The sequence below is a fragment of the Benincasa hispida genome, chromosome 2, assembly GCF_009727055.1.
Source record: "Benincasa hispida cultivar B227 chromosome 2, ASM972705v1, whole genome shotgun sequence".
Classification (NCBI taxonomy): Eukaryota; Viridiplantae; Streptophyta; class Magnoliopsida; order Cucurbitales; family Cucurbitaceae; genus Benincasa; species Benincasa hispida.
The window spans coordinates 16,837,642-16,861,162 of NC_052350.1; the positions used below are offsets into that span (position 1 = coordinate 16,837,642).

Genomic DNA, 23,521 nt, shown 5'->3' on the forward strand with positions numbered 1-23,521 from the left:
AAGACAATGGATCCTCAATGCCATCATCTGGTATGACGACCTGAGTTTTAGTTAAACCCAAGTAACGGTTAGGTTGTGTTATAACTCTCCCACTGCATCGAGGCACTCTTAACGATTGAGAAGGACGAGACTGACTTTAAGTGCCAGTCCCTTCATTAACTCTTGATGAAGGACCAACATCATCATCAACAACTCTTGTTGATTCTTCAGTAGCTTCATTTAATACTAATTTGCTTCGTGGTGTATGATCTCTCATGTGGTCTTCTTCCAAGAATGTAGCGTTTGTCGATACAAACACTTTATTATCTTGTGGATCGAAGAATAGACCACCTCTCGTTTCCTTAGGGTAACCAACAAATTGACATAATCTTGAACGAGGTTCCAATTTCTTAGGATTTGTCACTAGCACATATGCTAGAAAACCCCAGATTCTGAAGTAGTGCAAACTAGGTTTACGCCCCCTCCATAACTCGAAAAGTGTTTCAGAAACACTCTTCGAGGGAACGTTATTCAAGATATGAACTGCAGTCTCTACTGCATACCCCCAAAACTAGCTAGGCAATTGAGCATAGCTCATCATAGAATGAACCATGTCTAATAAGGTTCTCTTTCTCCTTTCCGATACATTGTTTTGCTAAGGTGTACTGGGTACTGAGAGTTGAGATTGGATTCCATGTTCTATCATATAGTCATGGACTCTCAAATCCATGTACTCTCCACCTCAATCAGATCGTAGTGTTTTAATAGTTTAACCTAATAGATTTTCAACTTCTGCCTTATACTCCTTGAACTTTTCAAGGGCTTTAGACTTATGTTCCATTAGGTATAAGTAACCATACCTCAAATAATCATCTATAAAAGAGATGAAGTATTCGTACCCTCCTCAAGTTTTTATATTCATTAGACCACAAATATCCGAATGTATGAGCGCTAAGGGCTCATTGGCTCTATAACCTTTTCCACTATAATGTCTTTTAGTCATCTTACCCTCAAGACAAGATTCACATAGAGGTAATGAATCATCTTCTAACTCACTTAGAAGTCCATTCTTTACCAACTTTCCGATCCTATCGAGATTAATGTGACCTAATCTTAACTGCTAAAGATAAGTACTATTGTTACTTAGAGAAATTCTTTGCCTTTTAGTTTGAGTATTAGCAGTTTTAAACATCTCATGATTTAAAAGAGCTTTTGTTTCAGTTAGTCTTAACACATACAAGTTGTTTTCTAATTTAGCCGAATAAATATATACCCTATTTTTTGAAATGAACACTTCATTACTTGTAAAAAATACTTAATACATATGTTCGATTAAGCAAGAAATAAATACTAAGTTCCTTTTCATTTTAGGAACAATATACATAATTTCTAAGAAAAGAAATCTATTTCCAAAAAACAACTTCGCAACTCTCATTGCACGAGTTGAAATGGCGTCTCCAGTTCCAACCTTGAGTGTCATATCACACTCAATAAGCTGTTGGAAGGAACTAGTTTCCTGTAAAGAAGAACAAACATGATCAGTGGCTCCTAAATCAAATATCTAGGCATTATGGTCATTTTCCACTAAACATATTTCTAAAACAAGTAAATCATATTTACATTCCTTTTCCTTCTTCTTTTCAGCAATGTACTTTGGGCAGTTCTGCTTCTAGTGTCCTTCCACATTGCAGTGGAAGCAATTGCCCTTGTCTGCTGCCTTGACCTTTTCTTTACTCTTCCCAGCAGAGGGAGCCTTTGCCTTTCCTCCTTTCTTCTTCTGGATCTTCTTAAGATCAGAAGATGAGGGTACAAACTTAGTTCTTGAGGATGAACCCTTACGGAAATTTCTAGAATGGGCAACATTTGCCTCTTTTTCTACCGGTCCCTTGCCTTTCATAAGAGACTGGTAGGTCTGCTACTCATTCAGGAGAGTCGTTATGGTGTACTGGATTTTATTCATAACCGTAATTTCGTAGAATTGAAGAAAGCTCTTCGGAAGAGATTCCAGAATAAAAGACACCTCATTTTACTCATCAATGACCGCTCTATTCATTTTAGACACGTTGAACTGGACCTCAAGTCAAGAACATGTTCTCTAATTGAAATCCTTCCTTCATACATGCGTTATAAACGTATTTGAGGGCCTCGTGCTAGATCTGAATGGATGGTTGCGCAAACATACCCTGGAGGGACTCTATGATTTCACGAGTAGTGAGCATGACCTCATGCTTTTGGTTGAGTACATTAGATAAACTCGCCAAGATATAGATTTAGGTATTTTCTTTGGCCTTTGTCCAATGGTCATTTACATCCCTAACATTTAGGGGTGCATTTCGAGCGGGGACCTGAGGACACTTCTCAGTTAAGGCAAACCGCAAATCATCAATAACAAGAATCATATTCAAGTTCGATTTCCACGTCGCATAATTTTTGCTAGTTAATTTCTCATTTTTAAGTAAAGCGATAATTGAGGAAGACATGTTAAAAAATAAACAAACAAATAACTATTTTAGTTATATTTGTCTTAACCCGTTGCACAAAACATCCAATCAATTTAGCAAAAACAAGCAATCATAGAACCCTAAATAAACTATTGATTTGGTTTTTGCAACGATACTTCAGAGGTTTAAAACAATAGCCACCGAAGGGTGATCAACTCCTTCCTCTGAATTGAGACTATTTCAGCTAATTACTAATTCTAGAATAACTCTTATTCCTATAGCTTTTAGCTACCGTTAGTTTGGTCAAGGATTCATTAACTCGTTTAATTCATCCTATAAGTGTGACCCTTTCATTTTTGAATTTCAGAGGTACGCTTCAACAGGCTACCGTTTGGAAAGACAACTGTTGAATATTAGCCTAAGAAATCCTATCCATTTATGGAGTTTGCGTTGTTCCGAAACCTATGATCAGGCCCTTCGAAGGGATGGTTGCTCTAGGACAACATGCAGACGGATCATAAGAATCTTACAGTGCAACCTAATGAAGGAGACCGTAGGATACATTGACACGTGTTCTTCTCCCACTTACTATGAACATTTCACCTATTCACCTTGATATTGACTCATGCAAACATTTTCCGAAGGGAGGCTGCGCTCAGGGCGACGTAAAGCCGATCATAGATCTCACCATGTGAACTCTTATAGACGTGAGAGCCTAAAAATGATACATCATATATACAATTTTTCTCCCACTAAAATATTCTAATTATCTTAGGATTTTGTTACACTTAGTTAAATTTCGGCTAGTGAATCGATCTAAGTCTATGTCTATTATAACTCTTATAATAAGGTCTTTATACTAAAGTTCTAGGTTTGATAAATCATTTAATTTACCTAGTGACATTGCATGCTAATAGGACCTCAGTTAATTCAACTCAGGTTCCGATCCAGTTCCTAGTTATGAGGTGTTATGTAAACTGTCAACTTAAATACCTCCAGTCTAGACAGAACTATATCGGTTGAGCCCTTATAACCTTAATCCTATTTGTCCTACTTAGTCAATTTTAAAACTATTTGAAAAGAAACTAAGTAATTATTCTAATCTAATTAGAAATGTGATCTTAGGACTAATTAATTTTAAACAATTTCAAACTAAAAAAATATTTTTCTTAAGATCCTATGTTTGTATGCAACTCTTTGTTATAGGTTAATGGTTGCTAATCATTAATTTTTCTAACTATTACAAATTTTAATGATTAGTTCTATAACATGCTCATTGTGGTTTTAATTAATTAACAATCATCTTCTAATTAAAAAATTAAACCATATTATATGTGCATTTCATGACTTTAATATGACCATTATATCAAACTATGGATGTGTCATGCTTAATGCATATTGATTTCTAATTAAATATAACACTTATATAAAATTATGAAAATCAACCAAGTATATTCATATACATTAATAAATATAACTAATTATATTTTCTAATTAATGTCGTGCAACATACTTCTGCAATTTCATATATTTAACATATCATTTACATTAAATAAATCTTAAAATTAATAATCATGCATTTCTTACCATACATTATAACACTTATAATATACAAAAATGCATGAACATGCTTAACCTAAGGTGAGATTTATTTAAATGACATCCACCAAGCATTTAAATAACAAATGAACTTGCGACTTTTAGCCCCTAAGATAAAATAAAGCAATAAATTACATAGTTTAGCTAATTTTATTCTAAAATTTGTTATGCCGCTCTAGAACTAGACCAGACTAACCTGAATCGGCCTGAATCAGATCACTAACCTGCGAACTAAGCCAAGCCAACTAAACCGTACCACCAACTGAATTGCAATCGAACCAGACCCGATTTGAATTCTCTGCAGAATTGTGCAAGGAAGCAGAGTGTCGACATGAACCCTAATTCTAGACCCGGACATATAAAAGAACTATTTATAATAATAATGTCCAAAAAACACGAGTCTTTACCTTGTTCATATCAAAATTGTAAATCTAAAGCCAAATATTGTAGAAAATATTTAGTTGCAAACCATAACATAATGTAGTAAATCCCACCAAACTAATGAAAAAAAAAAATCAAATGGCCAAATTGATAATATGACCTGGCTCTAATACCAATTGAAGGGATGATATCCTAAGGCACAGCGGAAGCCAAAACACGGAACTCAGCTGAAGGGTTGACATCCTACGTGAGGAGTTCAATTTTATTTAATTAAGATTAAATAAAATTAATTTTTAAATTAATTAAATAAAACTATTTATTTATTTTAATTAATTAAATAAAAAATAATCATTTAAATCATATTTAAATCGTTCCCTTTCACATAACCTATAGTTTTAATGTGCATCTAATGTGCATTAATTTTAAACTATAGTTTTGATTTAATCAATTTAATTAAATTCAAAATTAAATTAAATTAAATAATTAATTAATCATCCAATTAAATATCACATATTTAATTTATATTTCTCATTTGAATTATATTCAAATATATTTCTCTCATTTAATCTATAGTTTTAATGTGCATCTAATGTGCATTAATTTTAAACTATAGTTTTGATTTAATCAATTTAATTAAATTCAAAATTAAATTAAATTAAATAATTAATTAATCATCCAATTAAATATCACATATTTAATTTATATTTCTCATTTGAATTATATTCAAATATATTTCTCTCATTTAATCTATAGTTTTAATGTGCATCCAATGCACATTATTTTTAACCTATAGTTTTCAATATGAATCTTATTTATATTAAATCAATATTTGAACTCCTTTCAAATATTTCGTTCTCTCATTTATTAATTTTGAACTATATCCAAAACTAATAATAAAATATAAAATTAATATTAATATTAAAATGTATCGACATACAATAAAAAAATTCCCAATTTTGAATTTGAATATTTCAAATTTAATTTAATGAAAAATTACCTCAATACACTTTACAAGCTAGGAATGGGACCTAATGGACTTGCAGATCAGAAGTTCCAACGATGTGAGATTAATTGGCTAAACACATTAACCTAATTAATCAATATTCGTTAACTGTGGGTACACTCCACTAAAGAACCACAGTTACACTCTTCTCACTACAGATATGTTTCCATATCCATGGATATAGATTAATAACAACAAGTTAGTTCTTCAGGAGTGTTCATAACATCAACTGGGTTAAATTACCATTTTACCCCTGGGTTACCTCTACATCTTTAAGTACCAGTGTTCCTATAATAAACAACCTATTTATGGTCCAACCATGAAACAGAAACCCCTTTCAGGTCAGTGAGAGACTAGGGCCTTTATTCAAGTCTCGGAGACACCACTTAAGATAACACTCATCTACTTACCCTAAAGTCGGGAATGAGTGAAATACATCTTGTATGATTATGTTCCCAACTACCCACTCAGTCTTATCACCAAAATGGCAAGCATATTAAGTAGGTGAATTGGCCACTCTCACCCATAAGATTCTAAGGACAATCCCTCGTGAACAGAAGTTCATAATATACTCAGAATAAAACTAAGTTGCCTAGGTCATCCTATTGAAATAGAAACCTAACTAGTCAACAAAGTTATATCTAATGATTACTATTTCACAGTCCGATCTTGTGCAAACTCATTGTCTAAGATACCCTCACTCGCGTGTCTCCTACACAAACACATTGGATTACTGTGTTTGTATCAAATACAAAGTGAGTTGTATCCATAGTGTTACCAGGATAAGGTACCCAACTTTACCCCTATACTATAGACCTTTTAGGCTGTATCTTGAACATTGATCCCTATATGTCTGTTCAAGACTCATAAGACAACCTAGGATGTTAATTTATTGGATTTTAGGGTTGATGAGACAAAATTAAATAAAATATCAATAACACTTATTGAGAAAAACATTAATAACTATTTATTAATGACAGTAATTTAATTACATTCACTATCTATGAGTTTTAGGGCATAAAACCTAATAAATACAACATCATCGATTTCAAGAAGTGTAGGCAATACAACATCATTGACTTTCAGGAAGTGTTGACAATAAAACATCGTCCTTCATTGTCGATGACAAAAAGTAGGTCAATGTAATGTTTCACCATTTTTCCGATTACTTTGTAGAGATTTGAAGAAAAAGTACAGAATCACATATTGTAAATATGGACAAATCGGATGGGTTACTAATATATATCAAACTTCCAAAAAAAAAATGATGACGTGACAGTAGTTGATAAAACACAATCATAACAACAATCATATGAAAGGGTGGGAGTAAACAGAATTAGCGACGAGTAGTGGGAGGGGTTGTAACTAATGTAAGGAATGGGAGAGTATAATGGAAGTTTATTTAAAATTGAAGGGCAATCTAGGAAGGTAAAAACTCTCCCTTATGTCTCCACTTAATATAGTATAGATTATATAGATCAGTCAAGTCATTGACCAACTAATATACGAATACATTTGTGAAAATTCAGATAGACTAATATACCAATGATAAAAAATCCAGATAGACTTGACTTATTTACGAATATATTTGTGAATGAAACAAATTAAGAGTGTCCACAACACACTTTATAAAAAACTAATGTGGAAGCTAAAATTGGGTTAACGAATTCAAACGGCAAATGAAAGACTATATACAAAAGGTTCCAATTCATAAAACAAGGGCATGTTTGGAGCATGGTGGCAACATTGTAGCCTAGCCTTAGGCTATGTTTGACATTACTTTAGTTGTGTCAAACATTCATTTAGAAAAAATCACACCTTTTTTTTTTTTTTTTTTTTTTTTTTTTTTTTTGCATTTGGTAAAACAAATGTGAAATTACTTTTGGAAACACATTATTTCATGTTTACTTTAACAACAATATCCTACTAGCTTTTATATTCTCTTAGAATTTTTAATTAATATTTAGCTATGAAGCACAGATACAGATACGACTACACGATACGGATATGATCGAATACAACAATTCGTCAATTTCTAAAAAACTAAGATACAGATACATCTAAGGATGCGTCATTTTTTTTTATATATATTTTTCAATATATATATTTCTAAAAAATGAGGATACTAATACGTTGAAGATACATTTTTTTCTTTAAAAAAAATCTAGGATATAGATAAATTTAGCATACAAGTTAATAACAATTTCACAAAATAGAATACAAACACTGAAATACAATACAAAAAAAGCAACATCTAAGATGTTGAAGTATAATAGCTAATAAAATGCAATAAAAAAGTGATTCATATTGCAAAAAAGAAAAAGAAAAATATTAGAGAGAGAAGTATGATGATAAAGGAAAAACTTATTGTTAAAAATATCCAAATAGTTTATTGGTGGATTTTGTGGGGACTCAAATGTGAGGATGGAGATTAGATGAATCTAGTCTGGGGTTTGGTCCGTTATTTTTTCTCTTTTAGTTTTGGACTTGAGCAGTGAGCTTTTTAAATAGTTTGCCTTATTTTAGATTGGGAAAGATTAAATGAGTTACTTGTCTTTTTTCTTAAAAAAAAGAACGCATAGAAATAGATACATCAAATCGAGTGTTAGATACGTATCTTGGAAATATCTAAAAGGATAGATACGTCAAACTGAAAGTATAGATACGTCAAATCGCGTGTTAGATACGTATCTAAAAAGTATCTGAAAGTATAAATACGTCAAATTGAAAGTATAGATACGTCAAATCGTATGTCAGATACGTATCTGAGAAGTATTTGGAAGTATCGGTATCTAATACGTGTCTGATATTGATTCTTTGCCTCACATGAAATATCTGTGCTTCATAGATATTTAGTTTTCAATTTTATACTTTAAAAAGAAGATTTATTTAATATATTATTCTATTTCTCACCTAATTAAATCTATTTTCTATTTTTCATTAGTTAAATGCATAATTTTTTTTAAAAAGTATGCCATTGATTTTTTTAATAAAACTATTTTCCTTAATATTTAAAATTCATTTATAGCAAACAAAATTTATCATACTAAAAAATAATTTAAGATTTTAAATTAAAAAAAATAAAAAAGTTTATTATAAGTCTATTTTAATTAATATCTAAAATAAGACGTTATTGTATTTTTTACCAAACACTTTAACCTATTTCTCAAGTTTAAGTTGAAATTTACCAAATACTATTTTTCTTCTTTTTACCGCTGATTTTTCTAAAAGCATAACTACCATCAATTATTTTAAAAGTTGCAACAATTCTAAACAGAGCCTTAATTTGTTGCAGACCTGAGTTTCAATCATAAGTTATGTTTTTATCAAGAAATTGCCTTTCTTTTTCTATTATTGTACGTGTTTACAAGATTAAAATTCAAATAATTTTTTTTGAATATTTTGAAATTGAAATAATTGTTAGTGATTAACTTATCTAATATATATTTATGCAAATAACTTTTATTTTATATATATACACAATATTTGCTAAATAGAAAATAATACTATTAAAAATGTTATAGTACTAAAAATAAGACAATATATTTCCATCAATACTTTTATAAAATCGAGATCACGACATTTTCATCGATATTCTTATAAAATCAGATTGTCCATCGATATTTCAAACTTTGATTATATTTTAAAGGAAACGTCAATATGAAATAAAAAAAAGATTAAAAAAACAGTGGCAAGTTAAAAACCATCCAAGTAGATGAGGTAGGTTGAGAGGGTTGGAGATCTATACCAATACTTTAGAGAGTATTTTTTTTTAATAATAGAATAATTAGATTATATATATTATCACCTGAACATTTGATCATGATCAATAGGTGCACCCGAACACTTTTACAAGGTGGACACATTCTTAGCACCCTCATTATCTTCTTTTCATTAATGATATTCAATGAATACAAAGAGATGTGGAATAGCAAAAGCCACTAGGAAAGGGCTGGAGATAAGCCCAGAAAGAGATAGAGAGAAGAAGCATGTATTAAGAGTTACAAAAAACCCTGAGATTGATAGTAATGGAAATAAGGGAGGACAATTATCTTCATTGGTATAAGGTTTTTTGGGGTGAAACCAAAAGCAAAGTCATGAGGATTTATGTCCAAAGTGGACAATATCATACCATTGCGGAAATAGTTAAAGGGTCATTATCCCTATCAAAGTGGTATGAGAGCATCGGGTTCGTAATTTCTTGAATGTCTAAGCGTGTTCTGTGGTTACAGCTTTGTGTAAGCTTCCACATCAGAAAATAATTCTTGAAACGAGTTGTGTTGTTTTTAAATAATGTGAATGGTTCACTATTTGTTATTTTGCAAGGAAAAGAAGAAGATATGTCAAGTTTTATGAGTTCGGTAAAGTGTGATGTGGAGAAATTTGATGGAAGGATCAACTTCGGCTTGTGGCAAGTGAAGGTCAAAGATGTGTTGATGCAATATGGGTTACACAAGTGCATGTTAAGCGGTGATGATGTTCCAGTGCAATTCTGGAGTGATTCTAGCAGAAGTTAAAAAGGAAAGTTTCGAGCAGAAGATAGGCTGTTGGCATACGGATAGTTTGGAACATGAAAAATAGAGCAAGTTCGTTAAAGGGCTTTAGATTTGATGTTGACAATGTCTTTCTCATCAGGGGAGACGATGACTTCCTCTAAAGAAGATGAAAATCATCCTTATGGTGTGTCTGCTTTACCATGATAGAATACGTGATGTTAGCTGTTCCACAAGTTTGCACATGGGTATTGACTTGGCGGTTATACAAGGTGTGTGGTGAAAGTTATATTAATGGCTGAAGGACTTCCAGGTGAGCCAAGTAGAAGGAAGTTGCACCATAAACATCAGCATGGTTTATGGACATGTGACAAAAAAGAAAAATAGTGGGAGATGGTATTTAAACTGATCTACTTTTTATGGTGAGGTAGGTTATAATTCTATGAGATGAGAATTATGATTGTCGGTAAAGACAATGGATATTGTAGAAGCTATGGATTTTTCAAATATCTTCCAACGTAGAATTTGTTGGGTTTTTAGCAAAATAGTAGAAATGCAATGTCCCACATAAAAAAGATTTAGGAAAGTCATGGACTTGTCCTACATTGAAAAGGTCATAGACTTATCCTACATTGAAAAGGTTTAGGGAAGTCTTGGGCTTGTCCTACATCAAAAAGGTTTATGAAAGTCATAGGCTCCAAGTCTATAAAAGGAGTCCATGCTTTTGGTTTTCAGACATCCTAGTTAGAAACACTTTAAGCTTAGTGTGCTAACTCTAATTAAATTCCTTTTGTATTCTCTAGGTTAAGAGCGGGAAAAAAGATGTGAATAGTCAAAAGGTTTGAGAAAGTGCTATTGTAAATGGAATAAGGGAGAAAATTGTTTTATGTGATTGTAACAATTTTTTCACATATGGGATTTCTTTCTAGTGGGCCGTGATTTTTCTCCGAGATAGGAGTTCTCCACGTAGATTCTTGTGTTTCCAGTTTTATTAATTTCTTTTAATTTTTCTATTATTTTTCTGCTTATTCCTGCGGGAGAAGTGGGAGGTATTTCCCAACACAATCCACAAAGTCCAAAACACGACATATATGATTTTAAAAGTGATGATCTTTTTGGAGTTTTGGTTAAGTAGTAAAATGTCTTTGCAAATAGATGTAAGGAATTGCTCTTATTTTTCCAACGAACATGAGAATCCACCAAAGTCCATAAGCTTGAAGCAACTTTTCAAGAAATAAATAAATGCTCCATATTTTCACTATGGTTTTCGCACAGTGGGCAACAATTGGGATTGAGAAAGTGATTTAGGAGCTTTTTTTTGCAACACCTCCATAGTGTGTGATACTTTGATAGGATATCAACCAAAGTAAGAATTTACATTTTTTTTTGGACGTATGATATCCATGAATCAACACTGGACGATTGGAGGTAAAGAGCATCTTTAACTGAGGAAACCTTGAAAATACCATGAGATTTGGAGTCAAGGGAACCCTAAAAGTACCCTTTGCAATATTCCATAGTTGAATTTCTCTATCCCTCAGAGGTCTTCTCGACTGAATATCCCAATCCATTCTACTGATGTTCTAAGCATCCTTTATTGGAACCATTAGGGATTTGAGACAAAGCAAAAAGTCTGAGGAAGTTGTCCTACAAGGGGACTTTTATCATTCTTCATACCTTTTCAAAAAGACAATTGTTCACCATTGTTTACCTTCCACGAGATATTTGCTTTAAACAAGTCAAGGCCTTTTGTGGTGGATCTCCAAGGGGCTTGTAAGCTATTGTATCTGCCATCATAGGGGGTATCCCAATGAAAGATTGGTTGTATTTGGAAAGGATTATTCGTTTATACAGTGGATTGTTTTCTGTATGAAAGCATTAGAGCCATTTGATAAGCTGATTTTTTGACTCTATTTTTTGTACCCTTTTTGCTTAACTAATCTCTTTTCCCTGTTGTTATTCTTTTGGTATTTCTCTCTCTTTTATATTATTTTGTTTTCCTACCAATGTATGCCAAGTGGCGTTCCATGATTAATTAAATACCATTGTTTGGGTCTCTAGTTTGTGTGTCGAGCCTTTCTGTGAATTTTGTTTATCAACATTCTTGTTTTTTCTCTAATATGGTATCAGAGATTTAGGTCAATTTTTTTTATGGCATCGAGTTCAGGCACATCAGAGGAAGAATTTTTCTAGCCGGTGACAACTCTCCTAGGTACCACATCTTCTACTCCCATCTATCACTCTTTCTGTGTCTTCACCGTCTTTTACCCCACCCGTAACACAATGGATTCCCTCGTCATCTATTCGAAATTTGATTTTCCTTTTTCAAGTACCTTCCTCTTTTCCATTTAACTATGGTCCATCAACACACCCTTATCCTCCGATGTACACTGACTCTCCCACAAACTTTCCCTATCCACCCCAAATGCCACAGTTTGCCCCCAACCTTTCCCATGGTTAACTACCAAATCCTCTATCAGCATTATCTTCTCCTCAATCACCGGTTGCTAATTTTCCTCACATGTCTTAGTCTCTCATTGTTAAACTTACAAACTCGAACTATCTGCTATGGAAAAACCAACTCCTTAATTTGATCATGGGCTATGGTCTAGAGAGTTTTATTGACAATACTTTTCCCCAGCCTCCCAAGTACTTAGACCCTCAAAGAACACAGATGAATCCGTATTTTTCTTTCTGGAAAAAGTGTAATCGGACTATCATGAACTGGTTTTACTCTCCCCTCAATGAAGATAAAATGGGTGAGATAGTTGGCTATGAATCTGCATTTGAAATTTGGGAAGCTCTGCGGACTGTTTATGAATCTTCTTTTACAACACGTATTATGGGTCTTTGATCTCAACTTGAAAAGATCAAGAAGAATGGACTGACAGTATCACAATACTTGGCTCAAATCAAAGATGGTTCTGAAAAATTTATTGCTATTGGTGAACCCTTGTCATACCGTGATCATCTTGGCTATATTCTCAAAGGTCGTAGCAATGAATATAATCCATTTGTGACTTCTATCTAGAATCGAATTGATTGCCCATCCATCCCTGATGTTCGCAACCTCCTTATTGATTATGACTCTCAATTGGAGAAACAAACAACAACAGATTAACTCCACCTTATTCAAGCCAATGTTGCTAATCTTTCCATTCATTCCCAAAATCGGCGTCCACAGTGGCAACAACATAACAAGTCTTCTATTCGATCTCCTACACCTTCAATGAGCTCTTCTTCTCCAAGTATTCTTCCCAACTCCTCTTTATTTTCATCTAGTCCTATGGATCATGGTTCTGCTCGCCCTTCCTCTTGAAACCAAAAATGGCCACCCAATCAATCTTACATATCTTCAAATCATCCTCAATTTCAGTTTTACAACAGAATTGGCCACATCGCCCTCTCCTGTTATAATATAGATAATCCAAGATACCGAACCTTAAATTCCCCCCAAGCTCATTTTGTTCGAACCTCCCTTGTCCCTAATCAGTCCCTGTCTTATACTACTTCTTTTACATTTCCACAAACCAATCATCCAGATGAAGGTTGGTATATGGATTCAGAAGCTATACATCATATGACCCCTGACTTATCTAATATTCAGCAGCCCTCCTCATATTATGGTGGTGAACAAGTTATGATTGGGAATGGTAAGTCTCTTTCTATCTCTCATATTGATTATTATGAATTTTTGTCTCCTCTTTCCAATACATCTGTCTATTTTCATTCTGTTCTTCATACTCCCTCCATCTCTCATAATCTAATTAGCATTGGTAGATTATGTTATGATGATCATGCTTATGTTGAATTTTTTCATTATTCCTTTATTGTGAAGGACCTTCAAACTCAGAATCCCCTTCTTCAAGGTAAACTTGATGGTGGCCTCTACAAATTGCCTCTTTCTTCCGCTGCCACTTCTCCATCAAATTCTCTCATCCGTTCTATTGCATTCCTTTCAACCTTCATAGATATATCTTTATGGTACCGTCATTTGGGACATGCATCAATTCACATTGTCAAGTCTGTGTTATCAAAATGTAAATTGATGTTTAAAAATAATGATGTCCCTCAGTTTTGCAAGTCTTGTCAAATGGCTGAAAGCCAACGTTTACCTTTTCCTAGTTCTATTTCTCGTGCTTCCTCCCTCTTTGAACTTATTGATTATGATGTCTAGGGTCCTTCCTCTGTGAATTCGGTCAATGGAGACAAGTACTTTCTTCTATTCATTGATGCTCTCTCGTTTAACATGGATGTATACACTAAAAACTAAATATGAGGCTATAACCTTTTTTACTCAATTTCATGCCATGATTTCAAACCAATTTTCTACCACTATCAAGTCTATTCAAACTAATGGAGGAGGAGAATTTTGTGCCCTTTCACCCCTTTTAACCAAGTATGGGATTTTTCATTGAATGTCCTATCCCTACACTTCACAAAAAAATGGAAATGTCGAAAGGAAAAATAGACATGTTAAGGTTGGTTTATCCTTGCTTGCTCAATCCTCTGTTCCTTTAAATTCTAGTTATTTGCTTTTCACATCGCTGTTTATCTCATCAATTGCACACCTACACCTACTATTGAAAACAAGTCTCCTTATGAAGCTCTTTATGGAAAACTTCCTGACTATAACCTTCTCAAGGTTTTTGGCTGTGCGTGTTTTCCTTTCCTTTGTCCTTTTAATGAAAATAAGCTTCAATTTCGATCTCATGAATGCATTTTCTTGGGATATACCTCGGTTTACAACGGATATTTTTGCCTTCACATCTCATTTGGTCGTATTTATGTATTTAGGCATGTCATCTTTAATGAAATCGCCTTTTCTTTTGCTGCCTCTGTTCCTTCATCTCAACCTTCATTTCCAATGACCCTCACCCCCTTCCTTTAGCTCTCCCTTAGGCTCGTGTCCTACCATTACTACTCATAACAATGTTCACCACCATCATCCATCCCCATTACTCCTAAAACTCTTAATCCAGCCCCCACTCACCAATCTCCCATCAATCTGCAACTATCTCTTACCCTTGAGACTCACATCCTTGTTCCTACCAATCAACCTTCCTTGCCCCCCTCCACATCTTCCTCTCCTATTTCTTCCGCCTCTCGTCTACCCCAACCTTCTTCACCATCCTCTGCCTCTCTTTCCTCATCATCCAATTCACCTAGCTCTCCTCCCTCACCTAAACAACCATCCCTTCCCTCTCTCACCTCCAATGCATATCCTATGATAACACATTCCAAGATGGGCATCTTCAAACCAAAGGCTTGGTTATCTGTTGCTACTAACCTGGACAAGTCTGAACCTCGATCCTATAAGGAAGCTCTGTTGCATCCTAAATGGCATCGTGCAATGCTTGATGAATATGAGGCTCTTCTTCGAAATCAAACATGGTTGTTAGTGCCCTTACCTCCTAATCGGAAAATCGTTGGGAGTAAATAGGTCTTTTGACTTAAACTTAAGCAATCAGGTGGAGTTGATCGGTTTAAGGCCAGATTAGTTGCCCAAGGATTCAACCAAGATTATAGTATTGATTATTTTGAAACCTTCAGTTCGGTTGTCAAGCCTACTACAATTCGTATTGTTTTGACTATTGCTATGTCTAACAATTGGGTTATTCGACAACTTGATGTTCACAATGCGTACCTAAATGGGGATCTCTCTGAAGTGGTATACATCAAACAACCACCTGGTTTCATAAATCAACAATACCCTAATCATGTTCTTCTCCTTCATAAGGCACTCTATGGCCTCAAACAGAGTCCTCATGCGTGGTTCTCCAAGCTCAGCTTTTATCTTATGCAATGGGGTTTCTTTAGCACCAAATCGGACACTTCTATTTTTTATTTTTTATTTTTTGTTTCGGAATGGTAGCTCTTTGGTTATTTTTCTCATTTACGTTGATGATATCCTTGTCACAGGAAATAACTCTCATCTTCTACAACATTTCATTTCATGTTTGCACAATCAGTTTGCTCTCAAAGACTGGTGATTTATATTTTTTCCTTGGTATTCAAGTTGTTCGTTCATCTTCTATGATGCATTTGTCTCAGACTAAATACATTCATGATCTCCTTGTTCGTGCCAATATGTCCGATTTTAAGCCCATTCATTCTCCTATGGCGTTTGACAGTCACTTGTTCTAACCGAAGGTGACCTTTTGGAAAATGCATCTAAATATAAAAGCTTATGGGTGCCCTTCAATATTGCACTCTTACTCGTCCTGATATTAGCTTCTGTGTTAACAAGATCTATCAATTTATGCATTCTCCTACATCTTCCCACCTTCAAGCAGCAAAAAGGCTATCACGTTATCTCAAGGGAACTTCTCATCATGGTCTTCTGTTGTTCATATCCCCTATTTTGGCTTTAACCTGCTATACCGATGCTGATTGGGCTAGTTGTTCTGATGATCGATGGAGTACAAGTGGGTTTTGTGTATTTTTGGGCTTGAGTTTGATTTCATGGTGCTCCTCCAAATAAAAGGTTGTCTCTAGACTAAGTGCTGAATCTGAGTATCGGGGCCTATCGAATGCTATTGCAAAATTATTATGGATCCAATCCTTCTGTTTGAAATTGGAGTTGGTACTCTGTCAACTCCCTTGCTGTTGAGTGATAACCTGAGTGCTACTTACATGGCTGCAAATCCTGTTCTTCACAATCGAACCAAGCATCTTGAAATTGATCTACACTTTATCCGAGAAAATGTTGTTTGTAAGCAGATCTCTGTGAAGTTTGTTTTGTCCGAGGATCAACTCGCTGATATTCTAACCAAAGCATTGCCTAGTCCTCGATTTTTCAGCCTCAAAACCAAGCTCACCGTCGCTGCAGCTCCTCTTTTGCTTGGGTACAGAAAATAGAGCCCAAAAATCAGTTTATCATCAAAACCAAGCTCACAGTCACTGCAGCTCCTCATTCACTTGGGGGGGATGATAAACTGATTTTTGGACTCTATTTTATGTACCCTTTTTTCTTAATTAATCTCTTTTCTCTGTTGTTATCCTTTTGGTATTTCTCTCTCTTTTCTGTTATTTTGTTTTTCTATCAATGTATGTCATGACATTCCATGATTAATTAAATACCACTGCTTGAGTCTCTGATTTGTGTGCCGAGCCCTCTGTGAATTTTGTCTATCAGCATTCTTGTTTTTTCTCTAACACCATTTACAGAGTAAGCAAAATTAGTGTCTTTTAATTTGCTTAAACTCAAACCACCTTGATCTTTTGGAGAGGTAACAATCGAACCATCTAATCAAGTGAGTACAATGTCCACTATGTTAGACATATTTAAATAATAATCTGTTTAATTAAAGTATGGGCTATGCATATGGATTAATAATTTATCACATTGGGTTATTTTATTAGATTGGGCCCTATTATGTGATCTAATTAATTAAAGCCCTAGATTCCTAATTGAGTATGGACTTAATGCGTAGAAGCCTATTCCTAGTTATTTAGGGTTTAATGGGAACCCTAATTGAACTAGTATATAAAGAAACCTTAGGGCTATGGTCCCCAATATACCAAAGCAATAAGTACTCAGTCTTTCTTGAATCCCATCTAGAAAGAGATCCTACTTAGGGCATTTGGAGCCGCCACTTTAAAGTCATCATCAATCTTTCAATGGAATCTGGTATGTATATATTCTTGATAATTTGACATGAATGATTCTAGGATTTATTTATTCAATATAGATATAAAGTATTTATGCTAACACACTATTGTTTTCTTTCCAAAGGATGTTTCGTCGATGTTTTTCAATAGATTTGTTAACAACAATGGGGGCTTTGAAGACAGATAACATGAAGGTGGGGAGGCTGGCATGAGAGGGTTGGATTAATTTGAGCCTTCCTCCTTTGGAAACATGTGAATATTTCCCGTTGTTGAACTTCCTTTAAATTTTCCAAGTTTGCTCCCAAAAAGCACATGAATGAGGCTTCCCCCGAGAGAAGACCCCACATAACTAATAGGGAGGAACTAATGAGGAATACCCCAACTTTTAGCAACATCCTCAACCCTTTCTCTGTTAACATTAATAGCATATATGGAAGATTTGTTCAGATTTATATTGAGCCCAATAGTTTTAACATGTTTTAGATGTGGAGAATGTTTTCAATAGATTTGTAAATAACAATGGGGGCTTAAAAAAAATAGATTAAAAATTAACTTTTTAGCCCCCAATTTTGAAGAATATATGTGTTTGGTCACTGAGTTTTCAAAATACTTATTTTTAGTCCTTGAGTTTTTATAATATGTTATTTTGATCCTTAAGTTTTCAAAATATACTTTTCTAGTCCTTGAGTTTCTAGATATAGGTTTAAAAAGTCCTGACATTAATTTGTTATTATTATTTTAAATTAAAATTAATTTTTTAAAGATGACCTCTTCTCTCTAAAATTATTATTTAACATATTTTTGTAATTCAAATTTTGATATAATTATATAAAATGAAAATAAAAAAATTAGTTCATGGACCTTTTTAAGTCTATTTTAAAAAACTTAGAGACTAAAAAAGTATATTTTGAAAATTCAGGGACTAAATGTACTTCTAAAAAGATCAAAGATTAAAAATGTATGTCTTAAAAACTTAGGAACCAAAGACACCTATTATTTAAAATTTAAGGACTAAAAAAGTAGTTTGCTCATAATATACATTAAAATGAATATTGGTATAAAATTGTTTTCAGGTTGAGGTTCATTCAGCCCTTAACTATACGGTTGCTCCGCCCATGAAAGAGATGCTTTTATACACATATAATACTCTAAAAGAAAGTTCTCATATAATTTAAAATAAAAAAGGTGAAAAATATGTACTAATTTACACAATATAATTAAATTACAAATATTGAATTTTGGAAACATAGCAACGTGCATAAAGTACACACCATAAGCATTGAACACAAAAAGTTCATATTCTTGTAAAAGAATGAGAAGAAAGCGTAAGCATTTGATTGATAGTGGTTGCCCATATCTTATAGTTTTGATAATCATTCGTCATGTCTAACTTGAATGTACCCTTATTTGTGGTTAAAACAATGAGATAACATGTATGAATCTCCTCATCGTCGTCATTGATATCTTCATCTTCATCTTCATCTCTATATAACTCAATGTACATATCTAACACAACACCTGAATAAATAAATTTTAATCAGTCAAGACTACATATATAGTATAATCAAAGCCTTTGCATAACTTCAATGATGGAGAGGAAGTATAACAAAATGTATTTGAAGTAAAAAACTTACTTTCTTGTTTGGTCTTCAACATGTTAAGCTTCCTAACCTTTAGAATTACTTTCGTGTCATTGTTTTGGATGATAGAGATGGATCGCTTCTTATACTTTCCTGAGAAAATAAATGTGTGGTATTGTTATTTTTTAGCAAAAGCAAATCAAGATTTCATTCATTTGAATATATCTTACCATTTGGTGACTCAACTTTGAGAAGAACACCTTTAGCTAAAATGGATCTTGATTTTTCAAGATTGAAACCAATCTCAATCTCGTGGTTGTCTTCTATAGGTAGAACAGATGCAACTCCACTTGATTTGTTTTTGCATTCAGATCTTGCTTTAAGCGTGGCCGCTCCTTTCAAGGCTGCCAAGAAAATGGGCATGTCAATTGGAACTGGGCCTGTTGGGCTCAATGGGTATTAACCCAAAAGTCCAAAATTGAAATGCAAAGTATAAATTTAGGATATTTGTAATGGATTGGGATAATAATCAAGTGTATAACAATATTTTTAAATAATTATAAACATAGCAAAATTTAGTAGTGATAGACTATCACTGATAGACTTCTACTAGTGATATGATGATCTATCAATGATAAGACTCCGACTAGCAACATGGTCTATCATTAATAGATTCTGAGAGTTGGATTTGAATTTTGCTACATTTACAAATTTTTTTGCATTATGCTATATCTGTTAATAATTTGGGCTCGATTGCTATATTTGCAACTTATGGGACAGTTGCAAATAATTAAACCCAAAGTATTTATAAATATAGCACAATGTAAAACGATTTGCAAATATAAGAAAATTTAACTAGTAGGAGTCTATCAACGATAGAGTTTATTACTGATATATTTTGCTATATTTGTAATTCTTAAAAAAGTTTGGTATGTCATTTAATTATTATCCTAAAAGTTCTATCCAAATTTATTTACATGTGGCAGCAGCAGCTGTGAGGGTTAGGATATCAGTGGCAGTGGTACTGCTCATGGCTGACCCAATAACACTGCTAAGCTGTTCTCTTTTGGCGCCCATGGCTTGGGCCACATGGGCGCACTGGGCCGCCACTAAAGCCGCTGCAGAAGCCACAGCAGCGTCCTTAGCGCAGCCTGAGTTGTCATCTTTTGATCTTGAGGTGTCGGCTGCAATGGCCGCAAGTGCAGCTGCTACACCAGCCACAGATATAGCTGCATGGATTTCAGCCCTCTCAAGCCTATTTTCATCTTTTCGGCTCTTTCTTAGTTCCTTTAGCCATTTTTTAATCGACAAGTTCTTCAATGGCACGATTTTCCATTGAAACTGTAAAAAAACACCCAAATATACACCACCATTAATTCTGAAAAATTTAGAAAGAGAACTTTAATTTGGGCAGCCAGACCCATGAACCTTTGGGGGTCATTGGGTCAAGTTCTTTGAGTCCTTTCTGATAACATGGCTGCTTTTTGTCCATATCCTAATTTATTAGGGGGAAAATTTTCAAATTTGACCCTAAACTTGTCACGATAATCCAACTCTAAATCTAAATATATATTGTAATATTTACATGAGTTTGATTTTCACTGATTTTTAAGAAAAAGTAGTTAAAATATTTGTAAACTCAATAATTTCACCAAATTAAAATTTTGCGCAAAAAAACTTCTTATTGAATAATTTTATCCAAATACTTAAATTTTAACTATTAAAAAAAGTTATAATGTTGTCTGCTCTATTTCGAACCTCATGATATTGAGATATTTTAAATCATAATAAATTTTAAATGAATTCTATTGTTTATTGCGACAAGAAAGAGAACTATTTGGAATCTGGAGTGATTTGAAATACTATTTTTACATAGAAAAAAAATGGACTAAAATGATTGGAGTTCATAGGAGTTATAGGTATTATCTATTTAACTTTTTCGTATTCTAATTTCTTTTAATTAACAAAATCATAATTAAAAGGGTGTATGTGTAAAATTTTTAACTTCATTTTCTTTTTCGATTGCCATTCAAACAAAATATTATAAATATATTTATTAAAATATTTCTTCTTTCAAATGAAGTAAAAATTTCCATATTTTATAAAATTTAACGTTAAAATTACAACGCAATAAATGCTTAATTTAACCATTAAATTGAGGGGGACAAAATTTCCCAAACCACAAACCACAGACCAAAATTATAATTTGACTTACTGGTTACGAACTCGACCAAAACTATAATTAGAGTTGAGAGCATAAAAACTTACCCATTTCTTTCGGAAATAACTGCTGTAATTCAACTCCGGATGCATTGCTTGTTGCATCCATATAAACGACTGAAAAAAAATATATATATATATATATATAAATCATAATGTGTACCCAATAAAAGAAATTAACAAAAACCATCACTTAATTTGAAGTTAATTACAATTTGCTTACCTTCATATCATTTGATTTCCATGATGGCATATACTTGACATGATCTTCAGCTTCCATCTTCACACTCTTCTCCACTTTCTGAATAATCTATATAATCAACAAATCCCATAATTAATTAATTACTCATAATTAATCCATTCAAATAAACAAGAAAAAAAACGGTTAGTTTTGATTTAGTCACCGGAAAAGAATCTGAATTAAGGCCGACGGTATCAAGATCCTTGATAATGGGGTTGTCTATGAGAAGCAAAGATTTCTCAGGTGGTTGAAGCTCAGGGTTTAAAGTTTGAACTGCAAAATTGCACCATGCTCGTGAAAGCACGTCCATTGTTTCAGGATGTGCAGCCGAAGGACTTGTCAAGTTATTCCATTTCCCTTCCATAATTTCGAGAAAGATATGACAATAAAATGTCTTTGATATAATAGCTTATTATAGCAAGTTTACTTCCAAGCTAGGGGGAGCTTCAAATATTTATAAACATGATACAGTAAAATAACAAATATCGTACCACGTAAAAAATGGAAAATAAAATCTACGTTAAAGGGTAATGAAAAGTCACATTTTTCAACAGATGCTTCGTGTTGATAATTACCCAAAAAGTTACAAGACATTGAAAAAGAGAGTTAGATGGATGAGGGTGAGATTTGACAGTTGGAAAGGGTGTGTTTGGACATATTATAATACTATTATAATGTTCCTAACAACAATGGGCCCTACTTTTATTTTATTCTCAATTTCGTAAATTGCAAAAAATACTTTTGTAATTACACTCCCCAACTTTTTAATGATAAAAATCAAGCTCTTAAACTTTTATAAATGTTAAAATTGAACTTGATAGTGGTAAGTATTGGACCCTCAAATAATATAAATTGAACGTCTAAACTCATACAATAGATACAAGTTCTACAATTATGTAAGTTTGAGGGTCTAATTTTTAATTGAAAAAATTAGGCCCTTCAACTTTTATAAGTGTTAAAATTGAATCCTTAAACGTACATTGTGATAGAAATTAGACTCTCAAATTATAAAATTGAACCCTTAAACTTATACAATTGTTAGGATTTCTATCATTATGTAACTTTGAGGATCCAATTGTAACACTTGTATGAGTTGGAGCGCTCTATCTTTAGAATTAAAAGTTTGAGGGTGTAATTGCAACTATTATTATACTTTGTGGTGGTTTTTTCCGTTTATCTTATATATGAAAGACAATGATTAGTTGCAGCCTAGGGGCTGCACTAACCTCATGTTCCTATTTTCCTTACATACTAAAAATTATTAAATAAAAATAATTCATCTTTTTTTTAAAAAAAATTGTTTTGCCACATGACATGTTGCTATTAAATACTGCGTGAGCTGCACAAAATTTGGGCACTCAAGCTACACCCAAGTTTTTCATATATAAAAATATTGGAAATCAGTTGGTTGAATTGAATTGGGATATAATGAGAGTGTTACGAGGATTCTAATTTAGTTGAGATTTTCTGGTATACCTATTATCCCACATTTTATACCTTTCTAAAAAGAATGGATTGGATTGAACGAGAGAGATAGAGAAATGAAACGCATGCCAACCACTAAAGAAGCATATATGCAGACTTGTGGGATAAAACCATATATAAAGATGATATATTACCAATAATATATGGCCCTTCTCTTTAGATATCCTTTAAATGTAAACCATAAGCCCTTGCTAAGCATCAAAAAAATTAAAGCTGATGCAATGGTAGGTTTTTCATGGAAGAGCTGTCCAAGGGCCACCACTTAACAACTCTCTACCCCTAACAGTCAATCAAAAATTACTCATAAAAAAAATTGCCATAATGACCAAAGCATGCTCATAGGGACAACTTATATCTTGATAAAAAGGAAAGGGAGACATATATGATTGACGTGTGCCATTTTTTTTCCTTTCTAAAAAGGAATGTGGACATGGCATCATTAAAGCATAAGTACTATTATACTTTCATTATACTATAATTTAAGT

At 33.2% G+C, this 23,521-nt stretch overlaps 1 protein-coding gene across 1 annotated transcript; it reads right to left on the minus strand.

Annotated features, from left to right (window-relative positions):
- Positions 1-18,804: 18,804 nt before the first annotated feature.
- On the minus strand, positions 18,805-21,915 carry LOC120070658 (VAN3-binding protein). The gene is made up of 7 exons (XM_039022493.1): positions 21,715-21,915; positions 21,534-21,620; positions 21,359-21,427; positions 20,068-20,431; positions 19,321-19,494; positions 19,145-19,243; positions 18,805-19,028 (listed from the first exon to the last, which is right to left on the minus strand). The coding sequence occupies exons 1-7, from the start codon at positions 21,913-21,915 to the stop codon at positions 18,805-18,807; spliced, it is 1,218 nt and encodes a 405-aa protein (XP_038878421.1).
- Positions 21,916-23,521: the final 1,606 nt, after the last annotated feature.